Here is a 21,152-nt window from a genome sequence, read left to right as displayed (position 1 = left end):
CTAAAATTATTTATATTTTTGTTTTTCTTTTAATATTTTTGAATATTTAAAACGTATTTTTATAAAAACGAATTTTAATAAAAGTAAACTAAAAATCTTTTTTTTTAATTAGCGTTGCTTCCGGCTTTTAAGCTAGATTGTTCCCCGGCAGCGGCACCAAAAATACTTGATAGTTATGCGAGGTGTATATAAAATAGCTATTAAATTTTAGCAGAAAAATACTATTAAATACGATACAATTTTACACAAGATATTTATTTATTTAGAGAATGGATATACTGAAACCTTGCTACAACACTTATAGGCAGTGTACCTAATCATACAGTAGTGTAGTTTTTAGTAAGTCCGGTTCGTTCCACAGGGAAAATCTTTAAACAAAGCTTAACGCTATATTAGTTTACTTTTATAAAAATACAAGTATATATATAAGTAATATTATTATTATAAAGGGGGGTTTTTATCGTTTAATGACCGGTTTGTCGATTTTAAAACTTTAGTCACAGTTAAAACAAATGTAAAATATTAAAAATAAATACAAGACTTAAATTAAAGCGTAAAGTAAATAACGATAATGAAATTGCGAATAATAAAAGTGCGATAAAATAAACTTGCAATAATTAAAAAGTACGATAATTAAAAGTGCAATTAAATACAATAACAATAAAAATGCGATAATTAGAAGTGCAATTAAATATAAAATAAAGGAAATTAAATATGAAATAAAAGAATTATGCTTATTTAAACTTCCGTAATCATGATGTTTGACGTGTTGATTTTAGTTTTATGCCCATGGGTTAATTGTCCTTTGTCCTGGATTATTTAATATGTCCGTCTGGTTTTTTTCCATAACAGTCCATCAGTCATAAATATAAAGTGAGAGTATCCTCGTCAAATTATCCTTATACCCGAAGTTAAATATTCCAACTAATTGGGGACTTAAACTATAACAAGATTTTAATACTTTGTTTAATAATTACACCAGGATGTCGACTGAGTGTAACCCAAGGTTTTAATATTTTGTTATCAATTATGCCAAGTGTCCTTTTACATAATTTCACCCCTGTTTTAATTATTCTAGTGGCTATTAATCCATTCCCGTGTCCGGTTAAATGAACGATTATTCGTACATATAAATACCCAGCCCATCGTGTCCGATCGAGTGTATATGGTAATTTATAGGGACGCCCAATTGTAAATCTTTATATTAACATTAGCAAACTATCATTTAGTTAAACAAATATAAAGCCCATTAATAGCCCATAGTCTAATTTCCACAAGTGTCGTTCTTTTGTCCAAACCCCAATTATGGTACAAAGCCCAATTACCCAATTTTAGTAATTAGCCCAACATCATGATTACTTCAGATTAAATAAGCATAATAATAACTTAGCTACGAGACATTAATATAAAAAGGTTGAACATAACTTACAATGATTAAAAATAGCGTAGCGTTACACGGACAGAATTTCGACTTACACCCTTACAACATTTGCTAACATACCTTTATTATTAGGATTAAAATTAAAATTAAAATTAAAATATAAATATAAATATAAATATAAATATTTACGTATAGATATAGAGAGGATGGATATATGAGTGTGTAAAATGATCAGAATTCGGTTGGCTTTATAGGGAATTGAGTTCAGGGATACTCCGCGACTCGCGGCATTTTTTGCCTTCAAACTCCGCGAGTCGCGGAGTTTGAAAATACAGCTCACTCCAAATTGGATCTTAGTCTGCCGACGGTTTTAAATATTAATATATTATATATATAATTTTTAAGAATTATTTATATATTATATTATATTCATGTGCATAGTTGACTTGTAATTTTTAGTCCGTTGCGTTGAGCGTTGAGAGTTGACTCTGATCCCGGTTCCGGATTTTCGAACGTCCTTTCTTATAATTTTATATTTTGTACTTTGCGTTTTGAATCTTGTACTCTTGTAATTTCGAGACGTTTCTTATCAATAATTGGAACTTCTTTGATTGTATTTTGTACTTTTGAGCTTTTTGGTCGTTTGCGTCTTCAATTCGTCGAATCTGTCTTTTGTCTTCACCTTTTATTATTTAAACGAATATCACTTTTAAATAGAACAATTGCAACTAAAAGCTTGTCTTTCTTGAGGAATAATGCTATGAAATATATGTTCGTTTTTAGCATTATCATCTACGTACCTTTTCTGCAATATTGAATCTCAATATTGATATGTAAGCACTCATAATTTAATTTTTACATATTAATAGTGTAACCCTGACTAGTGCTCGAGAAAATAGGATTATGCATGCTTGTACTTTTGATATTGCCCTTAGATAGATTATGTTGAATCTTAAATTAGTTACCTATGCGGTTGAGATAAGGTATAAGATATGCATGTCGTTGGAAAGCTAGCGAAAAATTAAGAACATTTCCTTTAGATATCGAATGGATTCGATGAACGGATTAGAAGTTATTGTCAATTGAATTTTTGATATTATTATTAAAAATGATTATTTTCATCATCGTTATTATCGTCGTTCTAGTTTTTATCAAATTATTATTATCATTATTATTATTATTATTATCAATAAAAAGTATTATCATTTAAAATTGTATTTTTATTATTATTACTATCGTTAAAGTTATAAATAATAATATTATTATTATTATAATTAAAATAGTTAATAGTAATATCATTATCATAATATTTATTATTATTGGTATTATAAAGTAACATTACTATTGTTATCATTAAAATGAACACGATATAAATGACAATTTAAAAGCTACTAACAAATCAATTAGGAAATAATGAGTACGGGTATCATGATGAAATTTAAAATATCGTAAGACATTGATTCAGATAAAATTATCGTTTTCATTATTTTTATCATTATTAATATTAAAAGTATTATTAATGTTAAAAATATTTTTTTTACAAAAATTAATATTTTTAAGAGAAATATCATTGTTAATAAAAAAAATTTTATAATTATTATGAATTTGAATTATCGTTTTATCATAATATCATTTTTAGTAAATATAAAAACTAATATTTTATTAATAAGATAATAATAATTATTATTACAAAATAATACAACTTTTACTTATTATTATTATCAATATTATTATATCAAATAAATATGTAACACAAATAATATAATTACCTTAATAAAACCTATTGTAATATTTTTATGACATTAAATGAACTTTATAAATTTATTACTTAACATATATAAAAGTATATTTTTATACATAAAGTCTTATTTATTAATAAATGAATTATATTATTTACTCTAATAAATCTTTTCAAAACATTTTAAAATAGAAAACGACGATATTTAAACTATATAATAATCATTTATAAATTTTGAAAATCATTTTGAGTCAAATTGACTTTTGTTGATTTTTTTTGCATATTAGACTCGAGCATTAGGATTGTGGTACACTATGACTTGACCTAATTTGTTAGACAAATATTGACCAACATATAAATATATATACTTAATTTAGGTTCGTGAATCCGAGGCCAACCCTGCATTGTTCAATATAGCCATATGTATTTTTACTACAAAATACATTAGGTGAGTTTCATTATTCCCTTTTTATATACATTTTTGGGCTGAGAATACATGCAAATGCTTTATTAACTGTTTTATAATATTTATATGTGTGAGTTTCATTTGCTCTCTTTTTAAATGTTTTTGCAATATATATTTTTTTGGACTAAGAATACGTGCGCTTTTATAAATGTTTTACGAAATAGACACAAGTAATCAAAACTACATTATATGGTTGAATTATTAAACCGAATATGCCCCTTTTTAGTCTGGTAATCTAAGAATTAGGGAACAGACACCCTAATTGACACAAATCCTAAAGATAGATCTATTGGGCCCAACAAGCCCCATCCAAAATACCGGATGCTTTAGTACTTTGAAATTTATATCATGTCCGAAGGAGGATCCTGGAATGATGGGGATATTCTATATGCATCTTGTTAAGGTCGGTTACCAGGTGTTCAAACCATATGAATGATTTTTGTCTCTATGCATGGGACGTATGTTTATGAGAACTGGAAATGAAATTCTTGTATTCTATAAAAATGATGGAAATGATTATTTATGTTAAACTAATGAACTCACCAACCTTTTGGTTGACACTTTTAAGCATGTTTATTCTCAGGTACGAAAGAAATCTTCCGCTGTGCATTTGCTCATTTTCAAGATATTACTTGGAGTCTTTCATGACATATTTCAAAAAACGTTGCAGTTGAGTTCATCAAGATTATTATTTAGTTAATTATAGTTAGATATATTATGAAATGGTAAGCCTACCGTCAACTTTCAATGTATTAAAAGTTTGTCTTTTTAAAAACGAATGCAATGTTTGTAAAATGTATCATATAGAGGTCAAGTACCTCGTAATGAAATCAACTATTGTGAATCATTTATAATCGATATGGACTTCGTCCAGATGGATTAGGACGGGTCTCTACACTTGTGGCGTTTGTTCCGTTGCTGGATACAGAGTTATTGTTGTTATTCTGCATTGCAGCCTGCACTGCGGTTATGTTTGCAACAAGAAAGGTACGGAATTCTTCTATGCTCATACTCACGATGTGTCGAGTAGTTGGTGCCATTTCATTCAAAAATAGCCAAAAGAATTTAGTTAATCATATAGAATATCAAGAGTAGTCAATAGTATTTCGTAGCATAATATGAACTTATTTATAAAAGCTTTTTCTTCATATTGGCGTTTTATAATTTTTAATTCGGGTAGTACCTACCCGTTAAGTTCATACTTAGTAGCTAATATACTATTTCAACTACTACAATTCTATATGAAAAACTAATTACAATAATATTTCATATTCAAACTTTTATACAATATTTTACAAACTTACAATACCGCTATTTTACATATAGCATGAAATATAGCACATAAAAATTTGATACAAAGCAGTTGCGAAGACAATTCTAGTTAATATGCAAGGCGTTCAGCAAAGGCAATAAAGACACGTAATTCATACGTCCAGAAAAAAGTCATGCATTTTGGTTTCACTAAGACTATTTCCCATCCTCGATCTTGTGGAGAATAACCGTTGTGACCGTTAGCAAGACAACACGTTGTAACGTCGTCAAAAGGACTAAGGTTACGTAATGCCCAACAGCCCCGTAACAACCTAAAAACCTTGTTTCTCACCCCAATTACCGAATTCGTTACTTGTGGGAATGTTTTATTTAAAAGTTGCAATCCGATGTTCTTTTTCTCGCTTGCGGTGAGAAGCGAACATCAATAACCCGTAAGCATAACATGCTTCTTTATGTTGCATGTTAGAAGCTCTTTCTAAAGCACGAAGTCCTATGTTGGGATATGTGGAGTCAAAATAGGTTCTTAACCCGTAGCGTAAAATTGCATTTGGGTTCCCCGCAATTAATGCTTTAAAGAAAACACGGCGTAACTTACGGTCTCCCCAATGTGATATACCCCATCTCTCAAAGGAAAGTCTTTTAATAACAAAGGCATGCCTGGAACGTCTTTCAAATGTTCGACAAACTAATTTCGTCATAAATAATTGTGCCGATGAATTCTGACCGACTTTAGACAAGATTTCATCAATCATATCCCCCGGTAGGTCTTTTAAAATATTTGGTCGTCTATCCTTATCATCCATTTTGTGTTTTTATACTGTAAAATAGACGAGGGTTAGATTCATAAAAAATACTTAACAAACAATACAAGCGATTTTTACATATATCATAAAAGCACAAGCACACTATATTACATATAATACATCGCATGATTTCAACTCTTTATTCCGACTCACTTGTTTCTTCTTCTTCGGACTTGGTTCGTTTTGCTAATTTTCTAGGAATAAAGGATGTTCCCCTAATACGGGCCGTTTGTCTCACTAATGGTCTAGAAGAAGCTGGTGACCTAGATGTTCCTGGGCTATAGTTAAAGCTTAAGAAATATGGATGTTTACGGTATACCCCATCGGGATATTTCATATTAACATAGAGTTCCACGGGTTCGGGATTGGGTTTCTCTATTTTTATAGATTTTCCCTTATTTTTTTCTTGTTCCTTATTAAATTGGGCCGGGATAATTTCTTTCACATCATCAGAATTCTCATCGGAATCCGATTCATCAGAAAATTGGTAATCTTCCCAATATTTTGCTTCCTCGGCGGAAACACCATTGACCATTATTAATTTTGGTCCATTGGTTGAGGGTTTTCTTTTATTTATCTGTTTTTCAGTGGTTTCTAATATTTCCTCCTCCAGAACCTCTTCTTCTTCCGGCTCCTCTTCTTCTGGTTCCTCTTCTTCCGGTTCTTCTTCTTCCGGTTCCTCTTCTTCCGGTTCTTCTTCTTCTTCCGGAATTTGTGAATCTTCCCAAATTACATTTGACTCTTCATTATTAATAGGTGAGTCGATGGGATTTGTACTAGAGGTAGACATCTATCACACAATATCAAACACGTTAAGAGATTAATATATCGCATAATATTTTCATGTTAACAATTTGTAGTTTCCAACAAAAAGTGTTAAGCAATTGTTTTTAAAGAAAAACACGGTCGAAGTCCAGACTCACTAATGCATCCTAACAAACTTGATAAGATACACTAATGCAATTTCTGGTTCTCTAAGACCAACGCTCGGATACCAACTGAAATGTCCCGTTCATAATGATTATAAACGTTTCATATTAATTGATTTCGTTGCGAGGTTTTGACCTCTATATGAGACGTTTTTCAAAGACTGCATTCATTTTTAAAACAAACCATAATCTTTATTTTTCGACAAAGGTTTAAAAACCATAACATAGATTATCAAGTAATGATAATCTAAAAGATAACGTTTTACACACGATCATTACATATTGGTTTACAACAATATTATACAACAAATTAAGTCTTCGAATGCAGTTTTTAAACAATATAATACAAGCACGTTGACTCCAAATCTTGTTCTTAAATTAGCATGCAACAGTGGAAGCTCTTAACAATCACCTGAGAATAATCATGCTTTAAACGTCAACAAAAATGTTGGTGAGTTATAGGTTTAATCTATATATATCAAATTGTATTAATAGACCACAAGATTTCATATTTTAATTTCTCATAAACAGCATGCATTCTGCATAAAAGTCATTCATATGGTGAACACCTGGTAACCGACATTAACAAGATGCATATAAGAATATCCCCATCATTCCGGGACATCCATCGGACATGATAAAAAAACATCGAAGTACTAAAGCATCCGCAACCATGGATGGGGTTTGTTAGGCCCAATAGATCTATCTTTAGGATTCGCGTCAATTAGTAGATCGGTTTACTAATTCTTAGCCTACCAAGTAAAAAGGGGCATATTCGACTTCGATCATTCACTCATAGAATGTATTTTTTTACTTGTGTCTATTTCATAAAACATTTATAAAACTGCATGTATTCTCATCCCAAAAATATTAGATTTTAAAAGTGGGACTATAACTCACTTTCACCGATTATCAATTCGTCAAGAATTAGGCTTGGCCACGGGTTAATTCACAAACCTATAACAAATATATAAATATATATCAAAATGTAATACAACTATATTCATTTCATATCTTCAATCATTTATAATTGTTTAAATTTATATTTTTGATTACGTGTGATTGTTTAAATTGTCAAGTTAGTAGTCCACAATTAGTAGTACGTAGTTAGTTCAAGATCACCCTGTAATAATCAAAACATAGTGTACATGTATTGTATAAGACTCAATCATGACCCACAATACATCTATTGTCTTTGAAGTTATCTCGACGTATTGTGTATGTGGTGTATTTCGATTTATCCGACGTATTGTGTAACTATTGTCTTAACTACTCAAGATTACATGATATAATACAAGAAAAGTTAGCTAGTATATGGTTAGTATAGAACTTGTTATAAAATTTTCGTAGCTAAAACTAGTAATTTTTACCAATTTTGTTTTACCCATAATTTCTTCGTTTAAAATCCGTTTTGAGTGAATCAAAGTGCTATGGTTTCATATTGAACCAAAGATTACTAATCTAAAGTGAAAAAGTATAAGTTTATAGTCAGAAATATGAGTTACAAGTCATTTTTGTAAGAGGTAGTCATTTCAGTCGAAAGAACAACGTCTTGATGACCATTTTGAAAAACATACCTTCACTTTGTGTTTAACCATGATTTTTGGATATAGTATCATGTTCATATGAAATATTAATTTTCCAGAAAACAAACCTTAAATTCAAAGATTTAGATAGTTTTTATTTTTCTAACCCAAAACAGCCCGAGGTTTTACTACAACGGCGTATGTCCGGTTTTACGGTGTTATTCGTGTTTCCAGATTTTAAATCATTAAGTTAGCATATCATATAGGTATAGAACATGTGTTTAGTTGATTTTAAAAGATAAGTTAGAAAGATTAACTTTGTTTGCGAACAAGTTTAGAATTAACTAAACTATGTTCTAGCGATTACAAGTTATAATCTTCGAATAAGATAATTTTATATATATGAATAGAATGATGTTATGAACATCATTACTACTTAAGTTTAGTAGGTAAACCTACTAGAAGTGACAAAAATTGATCTAGCTTCAAAGGATCTTGGATGGCTTGAAAGTTCTTGAAGTAGAATCATGACACAAAACAAGTTCAAGTAAGATTTTTACTCGAATTAAGATAGTTTATAGTTATAGAAATTGAATCAAAGTATGAATATGAATATTACCTTGAATAAGAAAGATAACCTACTGTATGTAATAAAGGTTTCTTGATCTTAGATGATTACTTGGAATGAATTAGAAAGCTTGAAAGTAGTCATGAAGAATTGATATGATTCTTGAAGTGTTCTTCAAAGATTGTTTTGTATGTTGATTTATGTATGGATTTATGAGCTAGACTGGTGTAGTTTTTGATGAAGATGATGAAGAACACTTAGAACATGAAGAGAGAACTTGAGAGAGAGTAGTTTGATGCATGGAAGTTGAAAAATGAAAGTGATAATAATGCTTCTAAAAAATGTGATTCAAGGGTAGACTTATAATCTCCATTAGTTTGTATTTTTTTAGATATTTCATGCTAGTTGCCAAATGATGGTTCCCACATATTTAGGTGACTCATTAAGGCTGCTAAGAGCTGATAATTTAAGTGTATATGCCAATAGTAAATACATCTAGAAGCTGTGTATTGTACGAGTACAAGTACGGGTGCATACGAGTAGAATTGTTGATGAAAATGAATGAGAATGTAATTGTAAGTATTTTTGTTAAGTGGAAGTACTTTGATAGGTATATTGAAGTCTTCCAAAAGTGTAGAAATACATCTTAATATACTACATGTATATACATTTTAACCGAGTTGTTAAGTCATCATTAGCCATTACATGTAAGTGTTGTTTTGAAGCTTATAAGTTAACAATCTCATTTAATGTTGTTAACCCATTATTTAATATATCTAATGAGATGTTAATTTATCATATTATCATGATAACATGGTATATAAATATATCTTAATATGATATATATATATATATATATATATATATATATATATATATATATATATATATATATATATTAAATGTGGTTACAACGATAATCGTTACGTATATGTCTCGTTTCGAAATCCTTAAGTTAGTAGTCTTGTTTTTACATATGTAATTCATTGTTAACATACTTAATGATATATTTAATTATCATTTTATCATGTTAAATATAGTGTAACAATATCTTAATATGATTCATATATATTTAGTAAGGCGTTGTTATAACGATAATCGTTATATATATCGTTTCGAGTTTCTTACGTCAATAGTCTCATTTTTGTATATAACTCATTGTTAATATACTCAGTGAGATACTTACTTATCATAATCTCATGTTAACTATATATATGTCCATATATATATATCATCATATAGTTTTTACACGTTTTAACGTTCGTGAATCGCCGGTCAACTTGGGTGGTCAATTGTCTACATGAAACCTATTTCAATTAATCAAGTCTTAACAAGTTTGATTGCTTATCATGTTGGAAACATTTATTCATGTAAATATTAATCTCATGTAATATATAATCATGGAAAAGTTCGGGTCACTACAATGAAACACCGGATTAGCAGCCAAAACTTATTATCACATAAGAGTTTAACAGGTAGCAGGGTGTTTATTTTAAGATCCGAATACAGTTTTACAACCCATAGAATTTCACAAGTTGTAAAAGCTAAGGATCTATATTTAGATTCAGTTGAAGATCTTGAAACAGTAGGCTGTTTTTTACTTTTCTAGCTAATCAATGACCCTCCTAAAAATAAACAATACCCTGAAACAGACCTTCTTGTTTCCAAACATTTTCCCCAGTCAGCATCAGAAAAGGCAACAAGATTTAACATACCAGATTGTTTTGTAATGTGAATGCCTGCACTAGGACTCCCTTTCAAATATCTCAATACTCTAAAAGCTACTTTAGCATGTGATTCAAGGGGATCATGCATATATTGACTTACACATTGGACAGAATAGGAAATGTCTGGTCTGGTTAGGGTCAGATAGATTAACTTCCCAACAAGTTTTTGATAATCAGAGATGTTATCAAGTCTCTTATCATTTTCAGACTCATCAGATGCAATCACAGAGTTAGGTTCCAAAGGAGTAGCCATAGGCTTGGAACCAAGCATGCCAAATTCACTTAATAACTCAAGACAATATTTCCTTTGATTTAAAGATAACCCATCTTTAGTTTTAACTAACTCAATGCCAAGAAAATACTTCAATTCCCCCAAATCTTTTATTTTAAACTTAGACTTAAGAAAAGTCTTGACTTTATCAATTTTAGAATTATCATTTCCAGTGACAATAATATCATCAACATACACAAGAGGAGCTATAAAGATATCATCTTTTGAGAAAGTATAAAGAGAGTAGTCATTTGCACTTTGCATAAAACCATACTCAATAAGGAAAGAGTTCAACTTTACATTCCATTGTCTTGGTGCTTGTTTAAGACTATATAATGACTTGGTTAACTTACACACTCTATTATCAGATTTATCAAAGTAACAATCAGGTAAAGTCATATAAACATCTTCCGCAAGATCACCATAAAGGAAAGCATTATTAATATCAAGTTGGAACAGAGACCAATTATTTTCACAGCTAAGCTTAGAATACATCTAATGGTGACCATTTTAATAACAGGAGAAAATGTCTCCTCATAGTCAATACCCTCCCTCTGGTCATATCTCTTAGCAACTAACCTGGCCTTGTATCTTTCAATTTCACCATTTGATTTGCATTTTATTTTAAAAATTCATTTTACACCCAATGGGTTTTCTTCCATGAGGAAGATCTGATATAACCTAAGTGTTGTTTCTGTTTAGAGCCTCCATTTTATCATTCATAGCATTAACTCAACATTCATATTGAGATGCTTCATAATAAGAAGTAGCTTCAACAGTTTTATCAAGATTTGAAATAAAACACTTAGTCACAGAATCCAGGTTATCATAGCAGACATAATTGCTTAAAGGATACAAACACTTAAAAGAAGCATAGTTATTTTGAGGGTAATTTACTTTGGTTTTAACTTCAAAATCTTTAAATTTAGCTGGAAAGGTTCTAGGTCTCTCTGACCTTCTCAGGGTTCCCTCATCATTATTATCAACATGGTCATTACCAATATTAACAGAATTGCCCTCAGATATAGAAGTTTCTTCTTCTTGTGTAGAGCTGGTATCACTACCTCCATATAAAGACTCTTCATGGTTGCTGTGATCATTATCACTGCTACCAGATGAAGAATCTTCATGGCTACTTTGATCAATGCCATCTCCTACACCATCATGTGTTCTCTCATCATCATTGGGGCTTACAGACCTGAGGTTTTCAGAAAAGTACTCATAAAAATTTAAGTGATTTAGAACATTTTGACTCTCTGAAGTACTTTGATTTTTTGATTTTGAATGAAGAGGAAAGACATATTCATAGAACTTGACATCTCTGGAGAGCAAAATACTATTTGACTCTAAACTAAGTAACTTATAACCTTTTTTGAAATTTGAGTATCTAATCAAGACACATTTTTCAGACCTCTTTTCAAATTTATCACTACTATTTAAAATAGTTGCAAAACAAAGACACCCAAAAGCCTTTAAATGAGAGAAACTTGGTTTTCTTTCATAAATGATTTCAAAAGGAGATTTTCCACCTAGAACAAATGAGGGAAGCCTGTTGATTAAATAAGCTATTAAAATACACTCAGTCCAAAGATTAAGAGAAATGCCACTTTGAAAAAGTAAGGACCTAACAACATTACAAATGTCTATGCTTCCTCCCAGCAATGTCATTTTGCTAAGGAGTATAAGCACAACTGGTTTAATGAATAATCCCTTTATTTTTGCAAAATAAGTCAAACTTATTTAAAAATTCAGTTCCATTATCAGATCTTATTATTTTGACATGTTTATCAAAATGATTTAAAAGCAAGTTGGAAAAGGTTTCAAACACATCACTTTTGGATTTGAGCAAAAAAACTCACACAGCTCTAAAGAAGTCATCAACCACAGTAAGAAAGTACTTATACCCATCTCTAGAAGTGATCCTATATAGCCCCTACAAATCCAAATGTATAAGGTCACCTAAGGCAGTGAATTTGTGATCACTTAAGGGAAAAGGCTCCCTTGTTTGTTTTGCATTATGGAAGGTCACCACTCCACTCTAGATCATGTTTTAATAGGTCTAGAATAGGCTTGGAAGGGTGTCTAAGCCTGCAGTGCCAAAGATTAAAAGACACATAGCATTTAGGCACACAGTTAGAGTAATCACCTTCACAAACATCAAACAGATATAAAACATTCTTCATACTACCAGTTCCTACAATCCTCTTTTCCAACAAGTCCTGAATGTAGCATTTAGAATCATTGAATCCAATAAATATTCTTTTATTTTTTGATAGTTGATGAACAGATAGAAGGTTAACACAATATCTAGGAACTACCAACACATTTGACAATGTAATGTTGTTATTTAAAGTTAAATCACCAATTTTGGTATAGTGACCCGAACTTTTCCATGTTTATATATATTAAATGAAATTGATATTTACATGATTAAGTGTTTCCAACATGTTAAGCAATCAAACTTGTTAAGACTTGATTAATTGAAATAGGTTTCATATAGACAATTGACCACCCAAGTTGACCGGTGATTCACGAACGTTAAAACTTGTAAAAACTATATGATGATATATATATATGGATATATATATATAGTTAACATGATATTATGATAAGTAAACATATCATTAGGTATATTAACAATGAACTACATATGTAAAAACAAGACTACTAACTTAATGATTTTGAAACGAGACATATATGTAACGATTATCGTTGTAACGACATTTAATGTATATATATCATATTAAGATATATTAATACATCATGATATCATGATAATGTAATAATTTAATATCTCATTTGATTTAATAAACAATGGGTTAACAACATTTAACAAGATCGTTAACCTAAAGGTTTTAAAACAACACTTACATGTAACGACTAACAATGACTTAACGACTCAGTTAAAATGTATATACATGTAGTGTTTTAATATGTATTCATACACTTTTGAAAGATTTTAAGACACTTATCAAAATTGAAATGTCCCGTTCTTATTGATTAAAAACGTTCCATATTAATTGATTTCGTTGCGAGGTTTTGACCTCTATATGAGACGTTTTTCAAAGACTGCATTCATTTTTAAAACAAACCATAACCTTTATTTCATAAATAAAGGTTTAAAAAGCTTTACGTAGATTATCAAATAATGATAATCTAAAATATACTGTTTACACACGACCATTACATAATGGTTTACAATACAAATATGTTACATCGAAATCAGTTTCTTGAATGCAGTTTTTACACAATATCATACAAACATGGACTCCAAATCTTGTCCTTATTTTAGTATGCAACAGCGGAAGCTCTTAATATTCACCTGAGAATAAATATGCTTTAAACGTCAACAAAAATGTTGGTGAGTTATAGGTTTAACCTATATATATCAAATCGTAACAATAGACCACAAGATTTCATATTTCAATACACATCCCATACATAGAGATAAAAAATCATTCATATGGTGAACACCTGGTAACCGACATTAACAAGATGCATATATAAGAATATCCCCATCATTCCGGAACACCCTTCGGATATGATATAAATTTCGAAGTACTAAAGCATCCGGTACTTTGGATGGGTTTTGTTATGTAGTGACCTGAACTTTTCCATGTTTATATATATTATTTGAGATTGATATTTACATGATTAAATGTTTCCAACATGTTAAGCAATCAAACTTGTTAAGACTTGATTAATTGAAATATGTTTCATATAGACAATTGACCACCCAAGTTGACCGGCGATTCACGAACGTTAAAACTTGTAAAAACGACATGACGATATATATATGGATATACATATGGTTAACATGAGATTATTATAAGTAAGTATCTCCATAAGTATATTAACAATGAGTTACATACATATAAACAAGACTACTAACTTAAGGATTTCGAAACGAGACATATATGTAACGATTATCGTTGTAACGACATTTAAATGAATATATATCATATTAAGATATATTAATATATCATAATATCATGATAATATAATAATTTAAAATCTCATTTGATATTATAAACATTGGGTTAACAACATTTAACAAGATCGTTAACCTAAAGGTTTCAAAACAACACTTACATGTAACGACTAACGATGACTTAACGACTCAGTTAAAATGTATATACATGTAGTGTTTTAATATGTATTTATACACTTTTGAAAGACTTCAATACACTTATCAAAATACTTCTACTTAACAAAAATGCTTACAATTACATCCTCGTTCAGTTTCATCAACAATTCTACTCGTATGCACCCGTATTCGTACTCGTACAATACACAGCTTTTAGATGTATGTACTATTGGTATATACACTCCAATGATCAGCTCTTAGCAGCCCATGTGAGTCACCTAACACATGTGGGAACCATCATTTGGCAACTAGCATGAAATATCTCATAAAATTACAAAAATATGAGTAATCATTCATGACTTATTTACATGAAAACAAAATTACATATCCTTTATATCTAATCCATACACCAACGACCAAAAACACCTACAAACACTTTCATTCTTCAATTTTCTTCATCTAATTGATCTCTCTCAAGTTCTATCTTCAAGTTCTAAGTGTTCTTCATAAATTCCAAAAGTTCTAGTTTCATAAAATCAAGAATACTTTCAAGTTTGCTAGCTCACTTCCAATCTTGTAAGGTGATCATCCAACCTCAAGAAATCTTTGTTTATTACAGTAGGTTATCATTCTAATACAAGGTAATAATCATATTCAAACTTTGGTTCAATTTCTATAACTATAACAATCTTATTTCAAGTGATGATCTTACTTGAACTTGTTTTCGTGTCATGATTCTGCTTCAAGAACTTCGAGCCATCCAAGGATCCGTTGAAGCTAGATCCATTTTTCTCTTTTCCAGTAGGTTTATCCAAGGAACTTAAGGTAGTAATGATGTTCATAATATCATTCGATTCATATACATAAAGCTATCTTATTCGAAGGTTTAAACTTGTAATCACTAGAACATAGTTTAGTTAATTCTAAACTTGTTCGCAAACAAAAGTTAATCCTTCTAAATTGACTTTTAAAATCAACTAAACACATGTTCTATATCTATATGATATGCTAACTTAATGATTTAAAACCTGGAAACACGAAAAACACCGTAAAACCGGATTTACGCCGTCGTAGTAACACCGCGGGCTGTTTTGGGTTAGTTAATTAAAAACTATGATAAACTTTGATTTAAAAGTTGTTATTCTGAGAAAATGATTTTTATTATGAACATGAAACTATATCCAAAAATTATGGTTAAACTCAAAGTGGAAGTATGTTTTCTAAAATGGTCATCTAGACGTCGTTCTTTCGACTGAAATGACTACCTTTACAAAAACGACTTGTAACTTATTTTTCCGACTATAAACCTATACTTTTTCTGTTTATATTCATAAAATAGAGTTCAATATAAAACCATAGCAATTTGATTCACTCAAAACGGATTTAAAATGAAGAAGTTATGGGTAAAACAAGATTGGATAATTTTTCTCATTTTAGCTACGTGAAAATTGGTAACAAATCTATTCCAACCATAACTTAATCAACTTGTATTGTATGTTATGTAATCTTGAGATACCATAGACACGTATACAATGTTTCGACCTATCATGTCGACACATCTATATATATTTCGGAACAACCATAGACACTCTATATGTGAATGTTGGAGTTAGCTATACAGGGTTGAGGTTGATTCCAAAATATATATAGTTTGAGTTGTGATCAATACTGAGATACGTATACACTGGGTCGTGGATTGATTCAAGATAATATTTATCAATTTATTTCTGTACATCTAACTGTGGACAACTAGTTGTAGGTTACTAACGAGGACAGCTGACTTAATAAACTTAAAACATCAAAATATATTAAAAGTGTTGTAAATATATTTTGAACATACTTTGATATATATGTATATATTGTTATAGGTTCGTGAATCAACCAGTGGCCAAGTCTTACTTCCCGACGAAGTAAAAATCTGTGAAAGTGAGTTATAGTCCCACTTTTAAAATCTAATATTTTTGGGATGAGAATACATGCAGGTTTTATAAATGATTTACAAAATAGACACAAGTACGTGAAACTACATTCTATGGTTAAATTATCGAAATCGAATATGTCCCTTTTTATTAAGTCTGGTAATCTAAGAATTAGGGAACAGACACCCTAATTGACGCGAATCCTAAAGATAGATCTATTGGGCCTAACAAACCCCATCCAAAGTACCGGATGCTTTAGTACTTCGAAATTTATATCATATCCGAAGGGTGTCCCAGAATGATGGGGATATTCTTATATATGCATCTTGTTAATGTCGGTTACCAGGTGTTCACCATATGAATGATTTTTATCTCTATGTATGGGATGTGTATTGAAATATGAAATCTTGTGGTCTATTGTTACGATTTGATATATATAGGTTAAACCTATAACTCACCAACATTTTTTGTTGACGTTTAAAGCATGTTTATTCTCAGGTGAATATTAAGAGCTTTCGCTGTTGCATACTAAAATAAGGACAAGATTTGGAGTCCATGTTTGTATGATATTGTGTAAAAACTGCATTCAAGAAACTGATTTCGATGTAACATATTTGTATTGTAAACCATTATGTAATGGTCGTGTGTAAACAGGATATTTTAGATTATCATTATTTGATAATCTACGTAAAGCTTTTTAAACCTTTATTTATGAAATAAAGGTTATGGTTTGTTTTAAAAATGAATGCAGTCTTTGAAAAACGTCTCATATAGAGGTCAAAACCTCGCAACGAAATCAATTAATATGGAACGTTTTTAATCAATAAGAACGGGACATTTCAGTTGTTATCCGAGCGTTGGTCTTAGAGAACCAGAAAATTTGCATTAGTGTGTCTTATCGAGTTTGTTAGGATGCATTAGTGAGTCTGGACTTCGACCGTGTTTTCTTTAAAAATGATTGCTTAACATTTTTGTTGGAAACTATATATTTTTAACATATGAATATTATGTGATATATTAATCTCTTAACGTATTTGATATTATGTGATAGATGTCTACCTCTAGAACAAGTCCCATTGACTCACCTAATAATAATGAAGAGTCAAATATAAATTGGAATGATTCGTGGACTGATTCACAAGTTCCCGAAGAGGAACCGGAAGAAGAGTCAGAACCGGAAGAAGAATCGGAACCGGAAGAAGAATCGGAACCGGAAGAAGAAATAGAACCGGTGGGGGAAATAATAAAACGGTTAAGTAAAAGAGAATCTTCAACCAACCGACCAAGGTTAATTATGGTCAATGGTGTTTCCGCCAAGGAAGCAAAATATTGGGAGGATTACCAATTCTCCGATGAATCGGATTCCGACGAGAATTCCGATGATGTTATAGAAATTACCCCAACTGAATTTAAAAAGGCAAAAGAAAATAATAAGGGAAAGGGCATAAAAATAGAGAAATCTAATTCCAACCCCGATGAACTTTATATGTATCGTCAACCCCCGAAGTCCTTAAGTTGTAACAATGACCCGGGAACCTCTAAACCACCAGGTTTTTCTAAACCAATGTGGAAAATTACGGCTCGTATTAGGGCAACATCATATATCCCTAGAAACTTGGCAAAACGAACCAAAACCGAAGAAGAAGAAACAAGCGAGTCGGAATAAGATAGTTGCATTCGTGTGGTGTAATATATGTAATATAGTGTGCTTATGCTTTATGATGTGTAAAAATTGCTTGTATTAATAAGTATTTTTTTTTTTATGAATCTAACTCTTGTCTATTTTACAGTATAAAAACACAAAATGGATAGACAACCCAATATTTTAAGAGACCTACCCGGAGACATGATTGATGAAATCTTGTCTAGAGTCGGTCAGAATTCTTCGGCACAACTATTTAAGGTGAGATCGGTTTGTAAGACATTCGAAGAACGTTCCAAGAATGCCTTGTTTTATAAAAGGCTTTCGTTCGAAAGATGGGGGATATCACAATGGGAAATCCATAAGTTACGATGTGTTTACTTTGACGCATATATTGCGGGGAACCCAAATGCTATTTTACGCAATGGGTTAAGAAATTATTTTGACTCAATATATCCGAATATTGGACTTCGTGATTTAGAAAAAGCGGCTAACATGCAACATAAAGAAGCATGTTATGCTTACGGATTAGTAATGTTCGCTTCTCACCAAAGTGAGAACAAGAACATCGGGCTACAACTATTAAACAAAACGTTCCCACAAGTGACGGAGTCGGTAATTGGGGTAAGAAATGAGGTTTTTAGATTGTTACGGGACTGTTGGACATTACGTAACCCTCGTCCCTTTGATGAAGTTACAACACGCTGTCTTATCAACGGCAATAACGGTTATGTTCCACAAGACCAAGGATGGGAAGTAATCCTAGTAAAACCAGAATGCATGACTTGTTTCTGGACGTATGAATTACGTGTCTTTATTGCCTTTGCTGAACGACTTGTGTACTAGCTAGAATTATCTTCACAACCATCTTGTATCAAATTTATTGTGTGCTATATTTCATGCTATATGTAAAATAAGCGGTATTGTAAGTTTGTGAAATATTGTGAAAAAGTTTGAACGCGAAATATTATTATAATCAGTTTTTCATATAGAATTGTAGTAGTTGAATTGTATATTAGCTACTAAGTATGAACTTAACGGGTAGGTACTACCCGAATTTAAACTTATAAAACGCTAATATGAAGAAAAAGCTTTTATAAATGAGTTCATATTATGCTACGAAATACTATTAACTACTCTTAATATTCTGTATGATTAACTTGTTCCATTTGACTATTTTGAAGGAAATGGCACCGACTACTCGACACACCGTGAATATGAATGAAGAGGAATTCCGTACTTTTCTAGCTTCAAACATAGCCGCAGTACAGGCTGCGCTACATACCAACAATAACCTTGGATCTAGCAGTACAGGAAATCGTGTAGGATGCACCTACAAAGAATTCACTGCCTGCAAACCTTTGGAATTTGATGGAACCGAAGGACCGATCGGATTGAAACGGTGGACCGAGAAAGTCGAATCGGTGTTTGCCATAAGTAAGTGTACTGAAGAGGACAAAGTGAAGTACGCTACGCATACCTTCACAGGTTCTGCGTTAACATGGTGGAATACCTATCTAGAGCAAGTGGGACAAGAAGATGCGTACGCACTACCGTGGTCAGCATTCAAGCACTTGATGAACGAGAAGTACCGTCCCAGAACCGAGGTCAATAAGCTCAAGACAGAACTTAGAGGGATACGAACCCAAGGATTTGATATTACCACGTGTAACGACCCGGAAATTTCCGACCAAATTTAAACTCTAATCTCCATATATTTCCGACACGATAAGCAAAAACCCTAATGTTGAGTCTAGAAAGTTTGAAATCTATATTCGGATAATCAGTTACCCTTTGACCATGCCTGACGATTCACGAACCACTATTTGTAAATAGATATGTGCATGTATATATATAAATAATAATGGGAAATATAATTTGAATTATTATATGTTGTTATATATGTAAATACAAACAATGATATGATAATAAAATCTTAATAGTAAACTACAATTTAATCATTAGAATTAATTATGTAAAAATAATATAAATAAATAAATATATATATATATATAAATAAATATAATTTATAATTTGTTGTAATATATATAAATGAATGTTATCACATAAAATAATATTGTACTTTATATTAAATGTAAATACAAGTATAGTTGTTACATCATACTATTAAGAATTATTTTATAAAGATGATACATTGAGTTATTTCAATTACTAATATTATTGTATCATTGTTAACGTCGTTATTATTATTATAACCAGTTGTAAATTTGTAAATTTAATTATTATGATGAATAAAAGGTGATATTATTAGATATAAATATATTATCGAACATTAAAAATAATTAATTTTATCATTAAAAAGGGTATTATCATTACTGTTATAATTGTTAATTTAGATTTTAAATATTTATAATCAATATAATTATGGTTATTATTACTGATAATATTATTATTATTAACTGTAGTATTTTTATTTTTATTATTATTATTATTATTATTATTATTATTATTATTATTATTATTATTATTATTATTATTATTATTATTATTATTATTATTATTATTTTGTTTTACAAAATTAATAATATTAATGGATTTTATTAATAAATTAAAAACAATAATTTACTTAATATAAAACTTTTATAAATAAAGAAATACTCTGTATAAATAAAACAGCTATATCCAGTATTATATAACAATATACCATCAAGATCAGTAGTATACTTTTTATAGCTTGATTCGTGTAAATTAAAAACAGATACAGGAAAATACGGATTTTTTTTTAGATAAAAATCAGGAACATATGCGTATTAAAAATATATATATATATCAACATCTGTTCTTATCAGTTTTCTGTTTACT

At 30.3% G+C, this 21,152-nt stretch overlaps 1 protein-coding gene across 1 annotated transcript in view; it reads right to left on the bottom strand.

Annotated features, from left to right (window-relative positions):
• Nucleotides 1–12,696: 12,696 nt before the first annotated feature.
• Nucleotides 12,697–21,152, bottom strand: part of LOC139875009 (uncharacterized) — an 81,880-nt gene continuing 73,424 nt past the window's right edge. Inside the window, exon 5 of the mRNA XM_071862397.1 lies at nucleotides 12,697–12,995. Within this exon, the coding sequence (XP_071718498.1) occupies nucleotides 12,697–12,995 (299 nt within the window). The remainder of the gene's footprint in view (nucleotides 12,996–21,152) is intronic.

The sequence above is a fragment of the Rutidosis leptorrhynchoides genome, chromosome 11 (assembly GCF_046630445.1).
Source record: "Rutidosis leptorrhynchoides isolate AG116_Rl617_1_P2 chromosome 11, CSIRO_AGI_Rlap_v1, whole genome shotgun sequence".
NCBI classification, from domain to species: Eukaryota; Viridiplantae; Streptophyta; class Magnoliopsida; order Asterales; family Asteraceae; genus Rutidosis; species Rutidosis leptorrhynchoides.
Note: the sequence above shows the minus strand (reverse complement) of the source record. Positions and strands in the feature narration are given on the sequence as shown.